General features: G+C 54.3%; 1 protein-coding gene across 1 annotated transcript in view; it reads right to left on the bottom strand.

The window, feature by feature from the left end:
- Cdh4 (cadherin 4) overlaps positions 1-14593 on the bottom strand; it is a 484625-nt gene that overhangs the window by 21942 nt on the left and 448090 nt on the right. Inside the window, exon 8 of the mRNA XM_042276920.2 lies at positions 5471-5608. Coding sequence (XP_042132854.1) covers positions 5471-5608 — 138 coding nt within the window. The remainder of the gene's footprint in view (positions 1-5470; positions 5609-14593) is intronic.

Below are 14593 nucleotides of genomic sequence, written 5' to 3'. Positions count from 1 at the left end.
AAGAGTTGCTGTAGAGCAGAGATTTCATTTGATTTTCGGGCCATGTTCAGCCAAGCTGCCCTGGAGCAATAAGGCCCGAGGCTGCGGAAGGTTCCCTTAGGAAGTGCTAGGCGTACAGGGGAGGCAGGCAGGCACAGCCGTTTCCAGAGGGTCGCACTTTCAAACATTTCTCTTGGCTATTTAGCACAGAGGGGCCAGAAAAGCAATCCCAGAGAGGACAGCAGACCCGAGTCGTGGGCACATATGTCCAGATCCTGGCTTTCTCACTGGGTTCCCAGGCTCCTCTGTGTGGTTGGGGGTCATTGCTGGTGGCCTCCATAGTGAGAGTCCCGCCTTGTGCCACTGACACTCTGAATTAGCAATAGAGTCACCATAGTGTCTGAGTGTCCCCACACCATGATATGGGGAGTTTTCCTTGGAGGGAGATCACAGGAACTTAGGTGGGGCAATGTTGCAGGCTGAGTCATGTCCCCCAAATTATATATTGAGACCTTTGGCCCCAGCGCCTCAGCCTGTAACCATGTCTGGAGAAGTGTTAGCATGAGGCTGGGAGTTGTCCTAACCCAGCCTGTGTGGCACCCTTGTGACGAACAGTCAGTCCCCAGTGGCACAGGCATCGAGGGTGTATTCGTTACATGTTATATCCCAGGTTATTGGGGTAGGTGCCTCTAGAAGAGCCTTAAAACCTTGGGGCCAAGGGCACAGAGCCTTGGCTCTTAAGTTCAGTGGACTCTTGCCTCTGGGGAATCATTCCAGCGTGGTGAGTGATTGCTGCCTGCCTGCTCTGGTTTGGATAAGAGTCTTCTGCGGTCCCTAGGCCGTGGCAGTGTTGGGAACAGTAGAAACTATTATAGTAGTTATGGATTAGTGGGAGGGCGTCAGGTCACGGGGTGGGGTTGTGCTCTTGGGGGGCTATGGAGACCCTGACCCCTTTTTGTCTGCCTTTGCTTCTTGGTGGCTAATAGAGCAGTTTCCTCTGCTTTGTGCTCCCCACCTCCCGTGATCTATGGCCTCAACACAGGTCCACAGCAACTATGGGTGGAAACCTCTGGAAACATGAGTGGAAATAAGCTTTTCCTCTTTGTACGCCAACGATCTCGTCATAGTGACAGAGAGCCAATACCATGTGCTCAGCACAGCCTGGCTGAGCGCCCTTCGATGGTCCTACTGTGTGCTGTCCCTCGTCCTGTGGGGAGGTGACCTTGGGAACACCATGACCTTACTACCCCTTTCAATCATTTATCTTAGTGTCACTCACACCTGTGAGGGGACAGACCATCTTGTACAGGCAAATAGCAAACGTCCCTGTATTGGGCTGCGTCGGCTGGGCCTGCATGACCCTGCCCTCCCTTCTTTACAGACAGAGTGTAGGAAACTTTGGTGATTACTCCTGCTTTTTTCTGCTGAAGGCTGAGCTGGGCTAGGACTGCCCTTGTCTGTAGGTAAAGCCCCTGCTTGTTGTTCAGGGGCAAGCTTCCTAGGACCAGCGATGCCCCAACCTTGCCATAAATCACACACTAATGTAAAATGTGGACACGCTTTCTGGGCTCAGAGAGGTCTGGACATCAGCCAAGGCCACACAGCGCGAAGGCATCAAGAGTAGCTGAAGACTGTGACTGTGTGTGGTTGGGAGGGGCAGGGCTTGGAGGAAGGGTTCCTCTGTGCCCACTGGGATCTGTGCATGGGGTAGGTTGGAGGCTCCTGGGGCATGGTCTGAAGGTTGTTTTCCATCCCCTCTGGAGGGGGTGCTGATGGCAGGGTGGCCCTGGATGAGCTGTGGGCTCTGCCCTGCAGGGGGCCCTGCAGCTGCTCAGGAGCAAGAAGAAAATAACTTCTAATTAACACTTAAGAATAGGAATTGGAGCTGGCAAGTCCCTGCATCTCTTTAGCTTTGCATGATTGTTCTTGATTAAGCTTCACAAAAATAGCCCGTGTGTGGTGTGGCCAACCTGCCCGCACACTCCCACCGTGAAGCAAAGACGGTGTCCCAGGGCACCTGCCTGCCACTCATCTGGATGGGGCCTGGCAAGGGCCCACCTGGAGCCCAAGTATGTACAGATGTCTATGGAGAGCACACTGCAGAGGAGGTGTGGAGCTTGGCATGGGAAAGTGTTCTGTACTCATGGGACTTCAGACTGCCACCTGCACGTCCCTCCTTGCCCTCCATGTCCCAGGGAAGCAGGAGTCTCCACCGTCCTTCATGGGTTTCATGGAGGCAGGACCAGGCCCTGAAATGAGCTTTGTGCATTGTGCTCCAGCTGTGACCCTCCATCTGCCTGTGGCAGCATGTGCTGGCTGGGGTCGTGAGGATTTCTTCTGTGTCCCAGCATAAAGAGAGGCCGCTGCTCTGTCCAGAGCTCTCACAGATGACAGGGGGACCTTGCAGGGTGTGTGCTGTGTGATGATGCATGAGAAGGAAGAAGTTCAGTTAGATTGTAGGTGGTGGTCCAGGCCAGACAGAGCTCAGACCCTGGGCGAACTGGTCCATCAGCAGAGTGCCTCCTGCTGAGCTCAGCTGAGGAGAACTTCCCTGGAGCTATTGTGGAAGGGTGCTGGAGCCTCACCCTGGAGTCTGAGCTGCCAGCTTGAGCCCTGCTAAATCTGACCTGAGACATCTCACAGATAGTCCGAGACAGGATTCATCCATTTGACGTGGGAGTAGGGTTTGCTGGCTCTGGTGATCTCTGAGCCAGGGTATCTATGGGGTCTCCTGTCCTTTCCAGCCAGTGTAGTTTCTTGGAGCTCTTGGAATGAGCAAGGTGACATGGGTCCTATTTCCAGATGAGGAGAATGGGGTTTTTGGGAGGCAGGCTGGGTCCTGGAGCCCCACACACCACCCTCCGATGCTCCTTCCGATGTCATTAGTCTTCGATGAAACCCTCCTCCTGCAGGCATGCTCCTCAAGAGCCCTCGGGCCACGGTGGTGTGCCATTTCCTCTGCTGGGGATGGGCCCAAAGCTGAACTCATTTGGCTTCTCTCTGGCCTGGTTCTCATGGTGACCATACTGTTCCAAGGCTGCCTCCTGAGGCAGGTGGGGGAGGGGCTGATGTCGGGAGAGCTGTGTGGCTCCTGCACCCCAGTATCCATACTCTAGCATTCTGGAATGGGCGTAAGGGTGTGTTCCTGGGAGCACAGGTGGCCTGACTTAGCAGAGGGTCTGAGCTCCATGTGATTGTCCTGGAACCCCACAGTACCGATGCCTGGCTTAGGAGTCTTGTCCTGATCCCCCTCCCCCTCGCCCAACTAAACACAAGCTAGAATTATTTGGGAAGAAGAACCTCATTTGAGAAAATACCTCTATCATATTACCTGTAGGCAAGTCTATAGGCCATTTCCTCGATTAATGGTTGATGTGGGAGATCCCAGTCCACTTTTGGGGGTGCCACCCCTTGGCTGGTGGTCCTGGGTGCTATAAGAAAGCAATCTGAGCAAGCCATGAGGAGCAAGCCAGTAAGCAGCACCCTCCATGGTCTTTGCTTCAGTTCCTGCCTCCAGGTTCCTGCCCCAAGCTTCTGCCCTGACTTCCCTTGGGCAGAAACTGTGGATGTGATCAGAATGTGTAAGCTAAATTAACCCTTTCCTCCCCCAGCTGCATTCCGTCATGGTGTTTTATCACAGCAATAGAAACCTAATTAAGACAAGTGGGTTCGTATCTGATTGTGGTGCTGCCTCTGCTCCTGACAAGGCCACCCTGGATGCATCCCCTGTCCCCTGCGATGGTCTCCGCCAGCTGCACCGCCACAGAAGGCAGTTGCCAGGCCGAATGCTGCCCACCAAACCGTCTAGAAGCCTGTCCAGGGTAGGAGGCTGAGCCAGGGGTGTCCCTTGCAGGTTTAGGGTCAGTGGCTGCGTCCCTGGAGCCTGGCCCTGGTCTTTCTTCCTGGTGTCTGATAGAGGGAGAGCCAACAGATTGAGTCCAGAGAGAGGTCCCTCCAGCTTTCTCAAGGCCTCCTGGGCCAGTGCACCAGTGTTTCTTCAGGGCGAGCAGCTGGCCAAACCCTCTACCCCTCCTTCCTGCCCCTGTTGCTTGTGGTGAGGGACGGGACTCATGCAGTCTTCAGGGGGCTGGCGCAGCGCCTGTTGTTGGCTATCTACTGTTTGGCCACTAGATGGTGCTGTGGTCCAAGAGACCAGGAAGGGGGTCATGCCTCTCTCTGCCTGGGCTCCAGCCTCCTAGGTGCCTTCGCCTTAGGCAGACTGGCCACTTTCAGGGTTCAGTCCCAGCTGCTCCCTGTGGGCCCATGTCTTCTCCTACCACTGCGGCTACTGACTGGTTGGGGACCAGAGGCTGATGGGGTAGACTGGTTGGGGCCCTATGAGAGAGTGTCCACCTGTGTGCCTGGCAGTCTTTGTTACTGTTACAGACACACGTTCCTCTTCACTCTGCCTCCGAGTGACCTTCTGATCGTCCCCTCTGCACATCCCGGCCAGACACCTGCAGCCTGCCATCTCTTCAGGGCTGGACTATGTGTTCACAGAGGGGCAGGGACCACTTGGGGCACGGCACTGTTCGCCCATCCATGGACTTGGGAGTCGTGGAGGTGGATGCGAGCTAGAAGAGAGATATTGCCGGGTGGTGGTGGTGCACACCTTTAATCCCAGCACTGGGGAGGCAGAGTCAGGTGAATCTCTGTGAGTTTGAGGCCAGCCTGGTCTACAGAGTGAGATCCAGGACAGGCACCAAAACTACACGGAGAAAAAGAGATGTCTGAGGCCAGAGACCCACAGAATGCTGGGAGGCTCAGAAGTGGTTATCACATCTGCTGGGGCCCTGAGAGGGCCTAAGGGTCTCACAGGCAGGGACACTCCTTGCAACATGGCATTCTGTGGGAGTCCAGGGGAGAAGGGGAACATGTGATTTACAGACCTTCTCTCTCAGAGTAGGGCAGGGTCTGTTCTTCTGACCCGTGGCTGGAGGCTCACAGTGGACTTTCTGTACCATAGTTGGGTGAATACATACATGTATGTTCAGAACCCTTGACTTCTAAGGTCCCAGTGTCCCAGTCTTTACCAGTTCCTTGTCTGGGGACGGGAACCACATGGGGCCAGCCACTGTTTAGTGAGGACCAATATAGACAGGGATCTTTGCTTCAAAGACACACACACCCAGAGCCAAGGCCCCGCTGGGCATCTGCCAAGCAGGTGCCCACTGCACAGCTACACAAGCCTCCCCAAATACGTGACAGCCTGATTGGTCACCTTCTCCAGACTTTACAAAGACCTCAGCAAGTTATCAGCCAATCATTTAATCTTGGGGAGTGCCAGACCCTTAGGGCTACCTTCCACAAGAACGTCTAGGCCCATTCTTTCCCACTAGAGATGGCTGGCATGGTCTTTTTCTCTGCCAGCCACCTATGCCTCAGTATTTGTTATCCATGATCCATTCAGCTCTCCCATTGGAACTCTTCCCCACCGAGAGGGAAGTGCCAGCTTGGGGCTGGCATCTCTGCGAGGGTGTGAGGTACTTACTGTGCTTGTGGTGAATTCTGGAGGGTTGTCATTTACATCTGTCACTGTGATGATGGCAGTGGCTGTGTTCGAGAGACCATAGTTAAGGTTTCCTTCCATGTCAGTGGCCTGGACGATGACCGTGTACTGTTGGACTTTCTGGAGGGGAAAGGCAGTGGTCAGTTTGGGTTCGGTAGATGGGTAATGCAGGCTTCCTCAGCGGGGTTCATCCTTGGCACAGGCTGTCTGGGACTTCCTGGAGCTGTGGAGCCTGCTGTTGCCTTGTGATAGGTGGCTGTGGCAGAAAGAGGCCAACCGTGTTTGTATCTTAGCAGCCTGCAATGGGTACAGTCACTTTTGGTGTTGAGGCAGGAGGGGCAGATCAGGGGTCAGAGGGACCTGCACTGTCTTCAGTGGGGGCAGCCGGGAGGACAGCCTGCCAGATGAAGGGCCAGGCTGAGGGATGTCACTGTGGAGTAAAGCTGAACTGGAGTCAGGGAAGGACTGGCAGGTTAGCAAGTGGCAAGACACAGCAGTGTGGTTCACCAGCCCCGCAGTGAAGAAGTGGGCAGCCGGGTGCAGGTGTGCTCCTTGAAAGGCGAGCAAAGGATGATGACATACTGTATCAGGCACTGAGGGGGTCACATGGCCCTCCCCTGCTCACTGCCTGCACTGAGAGGCAGAAGCACTGACATCACACACTTCTGACCAGAGGTGTCATGCTGTGGGAGTGACCACTTCTGACCAGCTTGAGGGGCAGCCCTGTGGGGACCCTGTCACCTCTCACTGGCACTACTGGGAGATGGGGTAGAAAGGGCCCCTCTGGAATGTCCTCCAAATGACTTCAATATCCATTCCTAAAAGGTTAGAAAACAGAAGTTCCCACCACATGACTCAGAGAAGTGTGTGTGAGTTCCATACATTGGCTCCATGGAAATTATAAGCAGCGGATGGGTCACAAAATCCCTCTGTCTATTCATCCGCCATCCCTCCATCTACCCATCCATCCCTCCACCCATCCTTCCATCTACTCACACATTCCTCTATCCATCCCTCCATCCATCCTTCTCTATCCATCTGTCCTTCCCTTCCTCCCCCTCACTCCTTCCGTCTGTGTCCCTTCCCCTTCCTCTCTTTGTCTCAGCACAGCCAACCTGGCACCTGGAGAGGGGTAAATACATGGGTCAAACTCAGCACTGCTGCCGGTGTGTGGCACTGGAAAGGATAAACAGAAACACAGAGGCACATGCTTATTATATATGAACACATATGCTTGCATGTGTGTGCACACGAACGCCTGTGGACATGTAGGAATGTGTGCAATCTGTATGCATGTGCATGTGTATATTCGTGTGTGTACACACCTGTAGGTCTCCGTGCATATGTGTATAGTGTGTATGTGTGTGTATAGCAGCCTGCCACTAGAGGGTGAGCTGGGCTTGCTTTTGGGCAGGAGGACCCTGAGAGGGAAGCTAGTCCTGCAAGATGGGAGAAATACTGCAGGGACTCAGAAGAAGCCTGGATTGTCACGGCCAAGGCAGGTCAGCCACGCTCTAGAGTCTACTGCCTGCCTGGCTCTGAGCCCATGTGGACCTCAGTTTGGCAGTCTCTATCCCTGTAGCATCCCTCCATGGAGACAGAAGGAGGTGCTGGGCACAGTGGCATGCTGTGTTCAGGATCTCCCCCATTGGTCAACTGCTTTCCTGTGGAACCCTTCCCCAGCTCCCACTAGGTACAGAGAACAGGGCAAGCGCCCCTGGAGCTGGGCCCAGAATCAGCCGTGGAGCTGCAGTGACTTCATTAAAAAGCGATTTAACCATTTTCAAGTTTGAGAGCAGGAAGATAACCAGAGAGCAGCCATCCCTAGGGCTTTCACTCACCTCCCTGCAGCCCAGCATGCAAATTCTGCAGAACATCCATCAATAATGCATCGGTCGGCCTGTCCTAGAAAGCACCAAAGCTTCCCCAGCACATCTTCATATGCAGCATTCCCAGCATGCTCCCGTATGCATCGTTCCCACCATGTCCCCGTATGCAGCACCCCCAGCATGTCCCCGTATGCAGCACCCCCAGCATATCCCCGTATGCAGCATCGTTCCCAGCATGTCCCTGTATGCAGCATCGTTCCCAGCATGTCCCTGTATGCAGCATCGTTCCCAGCATGTCCCCGTATGCAGCACCCCCAGCATGTCCCCGTATGCAGCTACCTGCAGCATGTCCCCGTATGCAGCACCCCAGCATGTCCGCTGTTGTCCAGCTAGGTGTGTTCTGTGGGTCAGGCCAAGCCCATGTCTGGGAGCTCCCGACTTCCCCTCCAGTGCTGCCCCCAGTGAGTATTGAGACGTTCATGCACAAGGCTGCAAGCATGCCTCCTACTCATTCTGGGCTCTCTGATCCTGGTAGGGGTCAGTATGGGGGGTATAACTTGAGGCGCAGAGCCTCAGATAGAACACATAGAAACACATAGAACCCCTGAGTCCCTTCGTTCTCCATTGAGGCCAAAGCCGTTGCTGGCCACTCTGCTCTGAGAGGGTCTCTGGTCAGAGCTGTTCTGGGTCAGCTTCCCATGGTTTCTAGGGGTCATTCCCCTTGGGCTTTCCCACTGGTCATGGCTGGAACCTTTGCTCCTCAGACCCTGAGAAGTGGAGCAGCTGAGGCTGTCCCCTTGTGGCTCAGTCTCTAGAGGCTGCTGTGTGCCCAAGAGTGTAATGAAGGGGTTTGTAGGGCCGCTGTGGGGCAGAGAGGCATGAAAGCACTGTGGAGACTGAAAAGTTGGACCTCAGGTTGGCATGCAACCTGGAAACCCCACTCCTGGGTGTGTATCTAAAGGCCAAAAACAAGTGTTCACAGAAATGGTGTACACCAGTGTGCACACGGCACCATCCACAAAGGCCAACCAGCCCATGATGGGTACTACATGATGGAGTATTACTCAGCTATGAAAAGGAAAAGCATTTTGACACTTAGTATGCTCAGATGAACCCCAAAGCCATTATGTCAGGTGAAAACAGCCAGGCCCACAAGCCACAAGGATAGCCTCATTTGGGAAACGTGTTCACAACAGACAAGTCCACAGATGGCAGAGGCTGCCTACTGGGGTAGGAGAAAAGGATAAATGGGGGTGACACCAGCACTGTAGGGCTTCTCTTAGGGGTGATAAAGTGCCCAGGAGCTAGGCAGAAGTGATGGATGTGCAAGCCCGTGTGAGCCGAGTGCACTAAGGGTGAATTCCACAACATGTAAATAACAGCTCAGGGCGCTGGCACTAGACTGCACACGTGTCCCTGAGAAAACACAACTCTTCTCAGTGGGGTGCACACAGCTCTTCCTCCCCACTACTGCTGCCTGTGGGGGAACCAACGCAGGTTCTAAGCCTTGGGCTTGGAACACCATGGGGTGGGCTCTGCTCTCTTGGGACCTGAGGGGACTCTGCTCACTGTCCTCCATGGTTGCTAGGGGAATGCTGTTGGAGGTCCCAGGCTTCCATAGAGCCTCAGGGTGACACTTAGAGCAGGCTGAACCCTGTCATGGAGCGGTCCTGACCCCCTGCTGGTTGCTTTACCTATTCTGCTGCATCCCGGTGGCAGGAGGAGGTGATTCCTGTGTGCAGACTGCCTGGGTCACATGAGTCTCCAGCAGTCCTGGGCCCCAGCAGCAGTGGCCTACAGTGTGGGAGAGTCCTTTGCCATGTCCTAGCTGCAGAGGCTTCCTTGCTTAGGGGTGGAATGGGGAAACTGTGTGCACGTCTCACAGGGGACCCAGGTTGACTCTTGGTGAAGATTTGGCACCAAGAAGTTGCCTAAGTGCAGAGCCAAGGCCACCAGCAGAGCTCCCAGCAAGGGTGGACACAGCATGGCCTGTGTCTTAGGCAAACCTCCACTGACTTGCTACAGTCCCTGAAATCTGGGCTTCCCTAGTTCCTTCTCTCTAGGATATGAGTGAAAACCAGGTTCTGGGCCTGGAGAGATGGCTCAGTGGTTAAGAATATGTACTGCTCTCACAGAGGACCTGAGTTTGATTCCCAGGACCCACATCAGGTGCCTCACTCCAGCTCCAGGGAACTGAACTCTTCTGACCACACACACACACACACACACACACACACACACACACAAACACATGCACAAATACTCCATGTAATTAAAAATAATAAAATAAATCTTTAGAACAGCTCCCTCTCCCCAGTCCTGCCTGAAGCTTCTAGCTGCAGAGTCAAAGGACATGTTTCTTGCCCACACGTCAGCATTGCTTGCTGCAGCCTGGGGTGGGGACTCTCTGCTCCACCCCCTGGGGGTACTACAGAACCACTCAGGGCTCCTACCTGCCTAGTCCTGCCGCCAGCTCCTGGCATTGTCTGTACGACTCCCGAGGGGCTCACCTCCTCTTTCCTCCCAGCCAGCAGCTCTTTCTGCTGCATCAAAAGCAGAGAAAATGCAACTCTTCTGAGAGGGTGCACACAGCCCCTCCTCCTCACTGCTGCTGCCTGTGGGGAGCCAACAGCCTAGCAAGCCTCAGGCAGGAACACGATGGAGTCAGTTCTCTGCTCTGTTCTCACCAGCCACTCTCTCTCTCCCTCTCTTCTCCATTGGGCACCACGCATGTCAACTGAAGGCTGTGGACTCGGCAAGGAATGAGGCTGGAGTGGCAGGAGCGTCCCTGCTTCAAGCCCGGAGGGCCGAGGGATCCAGGTGCCTTCTCAGCCCATTCTGGCAACCCCCCCAGCTCTCAGGCACCTCCTCCAGGCTGATGACTGAAATTGCAGGCTGAACACTGCTCTCCTTCCCTCTCCCCTTCTTTCTCACCCTTGAGGCTCCTGTCTTTCCAAGGCTGATTCTAGGACAGCTCTTCCCAAATGAGGACTACTGACATTTGCAGCTGGGTGACTCTCTGTTGTTGAATGTCCCATGCTCTATGGGGGTGCTGGGCAGTATCTGTAGACCCTGCCCATGGGAGTTAGGAGTCAATCATAGACACCAGCCGTGTAGTAATATCCCAAGGGGACATTGTTTGAGAAGCAGGGCTCTAAGGGAGGAGGCAGGCAGTAAATAAAGGAGAATGATCACTTCAGATAATGGCAAGGGCTGTGCAACCGTGGACCGAGGATGGTAGGCATGGGGTAACTGTTGCCAGAAGAGGGAATGCTTTCTGCTAAGGCCCTGGGGGAAGGTGGTGTGTGTGTGTGTGTGTGTGTGTGTGTGTGTGTGTGTGTGTGTGTGTGTTTGCACGTGTACGCTCCAGCAAGTTTGACCTGTGATGGGGAGTGCAGTCTTGAGATTGTAGAGGGATCAAAAGCAGAGTCTAGAATTACTCAGAGCAAGACAGGATACCACGGGGAGGTTAGAGGTGATGAGCGTGGTCAGATCTGTGTCTGCGCAGGAGGCTGAGGGACCGCAGAGATGGACAGATGGAGGATGGGAGCAGCTCAGCTCAACTGGGCTAGTGAGTGTTACCTGTCTGTGTGGCCTCGACCCAGCGTGGGGTCTGGAGTGAGCCTGTCTGAGTGGGTGGGAAAGTGGGACCCAGGGAGTCTACTGCCAGGACACGCATTACTGAAGGGACACCTGTTCGGCTCCAGTCTGGAGACCTTGGTGCTCTGAGACCTTCTCCTTTTCTCATTGTTCATAGTAGTTGGGCGTGCTCCCGGAAGCAGACAGCAGCATGCACTGGATGTCAGGAGAGCTAGCCTGGGGCTGGTGCCACAGGAGACGGGGTTGAGACACTCCTGGCCTCCCAGTGCCTCCAGAGCAGTGCGCCCTGAGACGAGAGCCTCTACTGTGGAAGGGATCCAGAGGGTTTGTGTACAAATCCTTTTGCTTAAACACTGACAAAGTTCAAAGATAACAAACAGATACAGCATCCTTCTGTGGCTGCACCTGTCTCTGGCTGCTTGTCTGAGACCTCAGATCAGAACAATGGGCCCTGTGAAGCCTCTGTGTGGAAGAAGGAGGCCCTGTTGTAACAAGTGATGTGGCCAGCCTGGTGCTGCCATGGCTACTCTGCATCCAACATCTGGTGATGGCCATAGGGGAAAGTCAAGGAAAGGCCTCGGACTGATGGAGAAACAGTGTGGATAGGTGCAGGGGTTGAATGTGGCTATGTGCCAATACATCTTGCTTTCATAACAGGCACAGGTTGGACTTGGTATGTGGGCTGTGACTGGGTGATCGTGAGTTATGACTAGGTGATCCTGGGCTGTAAATAGATGATCCTGGGCTGTGACTGGGTGATCCTGGGCTGTGATTGGGTGATCCTGGCTATGATTGGGTGATCCTGGGCTGTGACTGGGGGATCCTGGGCTAATAAGCTATGCTCTGTCCTGCCACTTGTCTTGGGGAGCTCAGGAAGACCCTGAGCTGGGGACTGAGACCAGCCTGTCTGGCTCTGTCACCACCCCTTCACACATAGGGGTTAATGAAGGTCAGTTGGCCTCCATGGCGATCTCTCCAACCCCATGCCCTTGCCCTCTGGGGGCCCTTGAACGAAGAGGTCAGAGGAGGGGGAAACAGGCAAGAGCAGAAGGCATGGACTCTCTTAAGCAAGCTGCGCAGTGGGTAGTGTGGGGGAGTGCTGAGAGTGGAGGTAGCCCAGGGCTCCTGCAGGGCTTCTGCCTCAAGAAGGGACTCTGCCTTGTTATTCCAGGTTCTATCCCAGCTCTCCCCTCCCCCACCCTGCTGACACCTGCCCCAGGCTCCCAGGGTTCCTTCTCAGCCTGGCCTGGATAACATGACCCCTCAGCAAGTCATGAACAGAAGAGGTGCTCAGGCCTTCTCACTGCAGGCCCTTCCAGGCTCCACGGTAGGGTGTGTTGGCCGGCAAGGACAATGGTAGGGACCGGTACTGGAGCTGCTGGGTCCCTGGGGTTGGTTGCTGCCTATGAGGGTGTCTGAAGAATCTGTCTTGTGTGGAGTTGGGAAGACAGCTGAGGCAGGCTCTGGGGTTTTGTTTCCGTCTTTGGAAAGGGGAGGACAGTGTCCAGCTTTCTCTGGCCCTGTTTCTTCTGAGTTGCCGCCAAGTGGAGGTTGTAGGGAGATAGTGTCTGGAAAGCTCTGGGAACACTGTGAAAGAGGGTGCTTAAAAATCCCCACGCAGATGTCCTTGCCAATGACGTGTCACACATTTCCGAATGTGTCTGTACATTTTTGGACACGTCTGGATGTCATTGGGTTTTCTGGACATGTCTGATATTTGTGGATATTTTTGGAAGTGCCTGGATGTTTCTGGGTTTGCTGGGGGGTGTCGTCCTGCAGGCAACCCTACCCTTGGGTGTGCATACATTACCATACACTGCTCTGCCCACGCTGAGATGCTTTCCTGTAGAGCCAGTGATTAAAAATTCTTGGTTTGGGGTGCAGCTTGCTGGTGGAGCTCTGGCCCAGCACAGGCAAGGCCCTGGGGTCAGTTCCCAGTACTGCAAAAAGTCCATAATGCAAGCAGCTCCTCTCTTTCCCTGAGATGACCAGAGAGAGGCTTTTCTGTCTCTACAATGCTCTGCAGAGCTTCCTCTCAGGCCTACACGGTTCCTGATGCCTTTACCATGGACCAATTGTCCCGTCTCTCTCTTGTATTGACTGATGGCCTTACACGGCCATAGCAGGTCCAACACACACACACACACACAGACACACACACACACACACACACAGACACACACACACAGACATACACACACACGCGCGCACACACAGACACACACACACACACACAGACACACACACACACAGACACACACACACACACACACACACACACACACACACACACACACACACACACCGAGTGTGGTCATGGCTAGTAACTGCTTGGGGTGTGACTCTCCATCTGTGCCCTTCATGTCCCCAAGCCGGATTCTCATAAGGAAGACCTCAGCCCTGCTTCCTGCAAGGCTAGCTCAGGCGTGTCTTCTGGGAATAACAAAAAGGTACAGAAAAGCTTCCAAACTGGCTGGCCAGAGGCTGAGAAAGAACCCTGAGAGATGAGGCTTTCACCTCTTGGCAGGGACTCAGTGGTCTGTGGCAGCAAGGGCTGTGGAGATAGTCTTAGGGTATATGCACCACTGCCCGCTTTTCTGGTATGTAGCTGGAGTATTGCTCATGCCTGCTCAGCCTAAGGCGGTCTTCAGTAAGAACAGACCAGAAACCCAGAGTAAGATAAGATTACATCATGGCTTGCTTGACAGCTTTCCTGGTAAATTAAGTGGCAGTGTTTCTGGTGTGGGACACAGTAATAACACGATGTCATCCTGTCCCCTCCTATGCTGACTCCGTCACATGACCTAGCCCCACTTTTCCTCCTTCCACAGCCCCTCTCCTCCACAGGCTCAGACCTCTTTCTTCTTCCTTTCAACCCACTGTCTGGTGGCTGTCTTCCTTGTGTGTCTCAGATTTTCCTCTGCCTGATTCTTACTGGACCCCAGTAGATCTGGATGCACCCAGTCCAGATGACCTTCCCAGGTCCTGATGCTACATCTGCAAAGATGCTTTTCCATAAGGGACAGTGAAGCTCCTGGCCTCCAGATGCTGGGCAAAGATGCATTTTTGGGGCCACCATTCAGTTCAGCATAGATGCTAAGTGAGCCAGGGCTGTGGTTAGGCAGTGACTCCAGGGACCCCGGGTCTCAAGCTGTTGGGGTCTCTCATTTCTGGCTTGGAGTTTCTGCTGTCCTGCATCCTGGGTTGGCTCTTTCATTTGGAGATGCCGGGTCTGTCTGTCCCCATCTGTGCCAACCTGATAGGCTCTGAGGGCAGTTGGACAACAGCTGGCTCATTGGCAATGGGGGTCCTAGGGTAGGAAGGCCCTTGGATGAAGGACCTTGGATGAAGTCAAAGCAAGCCCCATGCAGGCTGAGCCATGATTCTCAACGTGGTTAATGGGTATGATAGGCTTTTGTATCTGGCTGAGGAGGTGGGCCATGATACTATCCCACCTTCCCAGATGCCTATCTCTGTCTCTTCAGCACCACCCCAGCCCAATTTGAGTGACTTAGCTCCCAGCTGTTGGGGACTGGTAGGAGGGAGACTCCTACCTTTCTACCCTTCCCTCCCTTCCACTGTGAGGGTGCTGAGAGCCAAAATGACACCCCATCTGCATGTGGCCTGGGTGCTGCTGAGGCTCCTGTACCCTGAGAACCTGCAGCCTCATGGGTAC

The sequence above is a fragment of the Peromyscus maniculatus genome, chromosome 4 (assembly GCF_049852395.1).
Source record: "Peromyscus maniculatus bairdii isolate BWxNUB_F1_BW_parent chromosome 4, HU_Pman_BW_mat_3.1, whole genome shotgun sequence".
Classification (NCBI taxonomy): domain Eukaryota; kingdom Metazoa; phylum Chordata; class Mammalia; order Rodentia; family Cricetidae; genus Peromyscus; species Peromyscus maniculatus.
The sequence above is the reverse complement of the archived record's forward strand: the minus strand, read 5'-3'. Positions and strand labels throughout refer to the sequence as shown.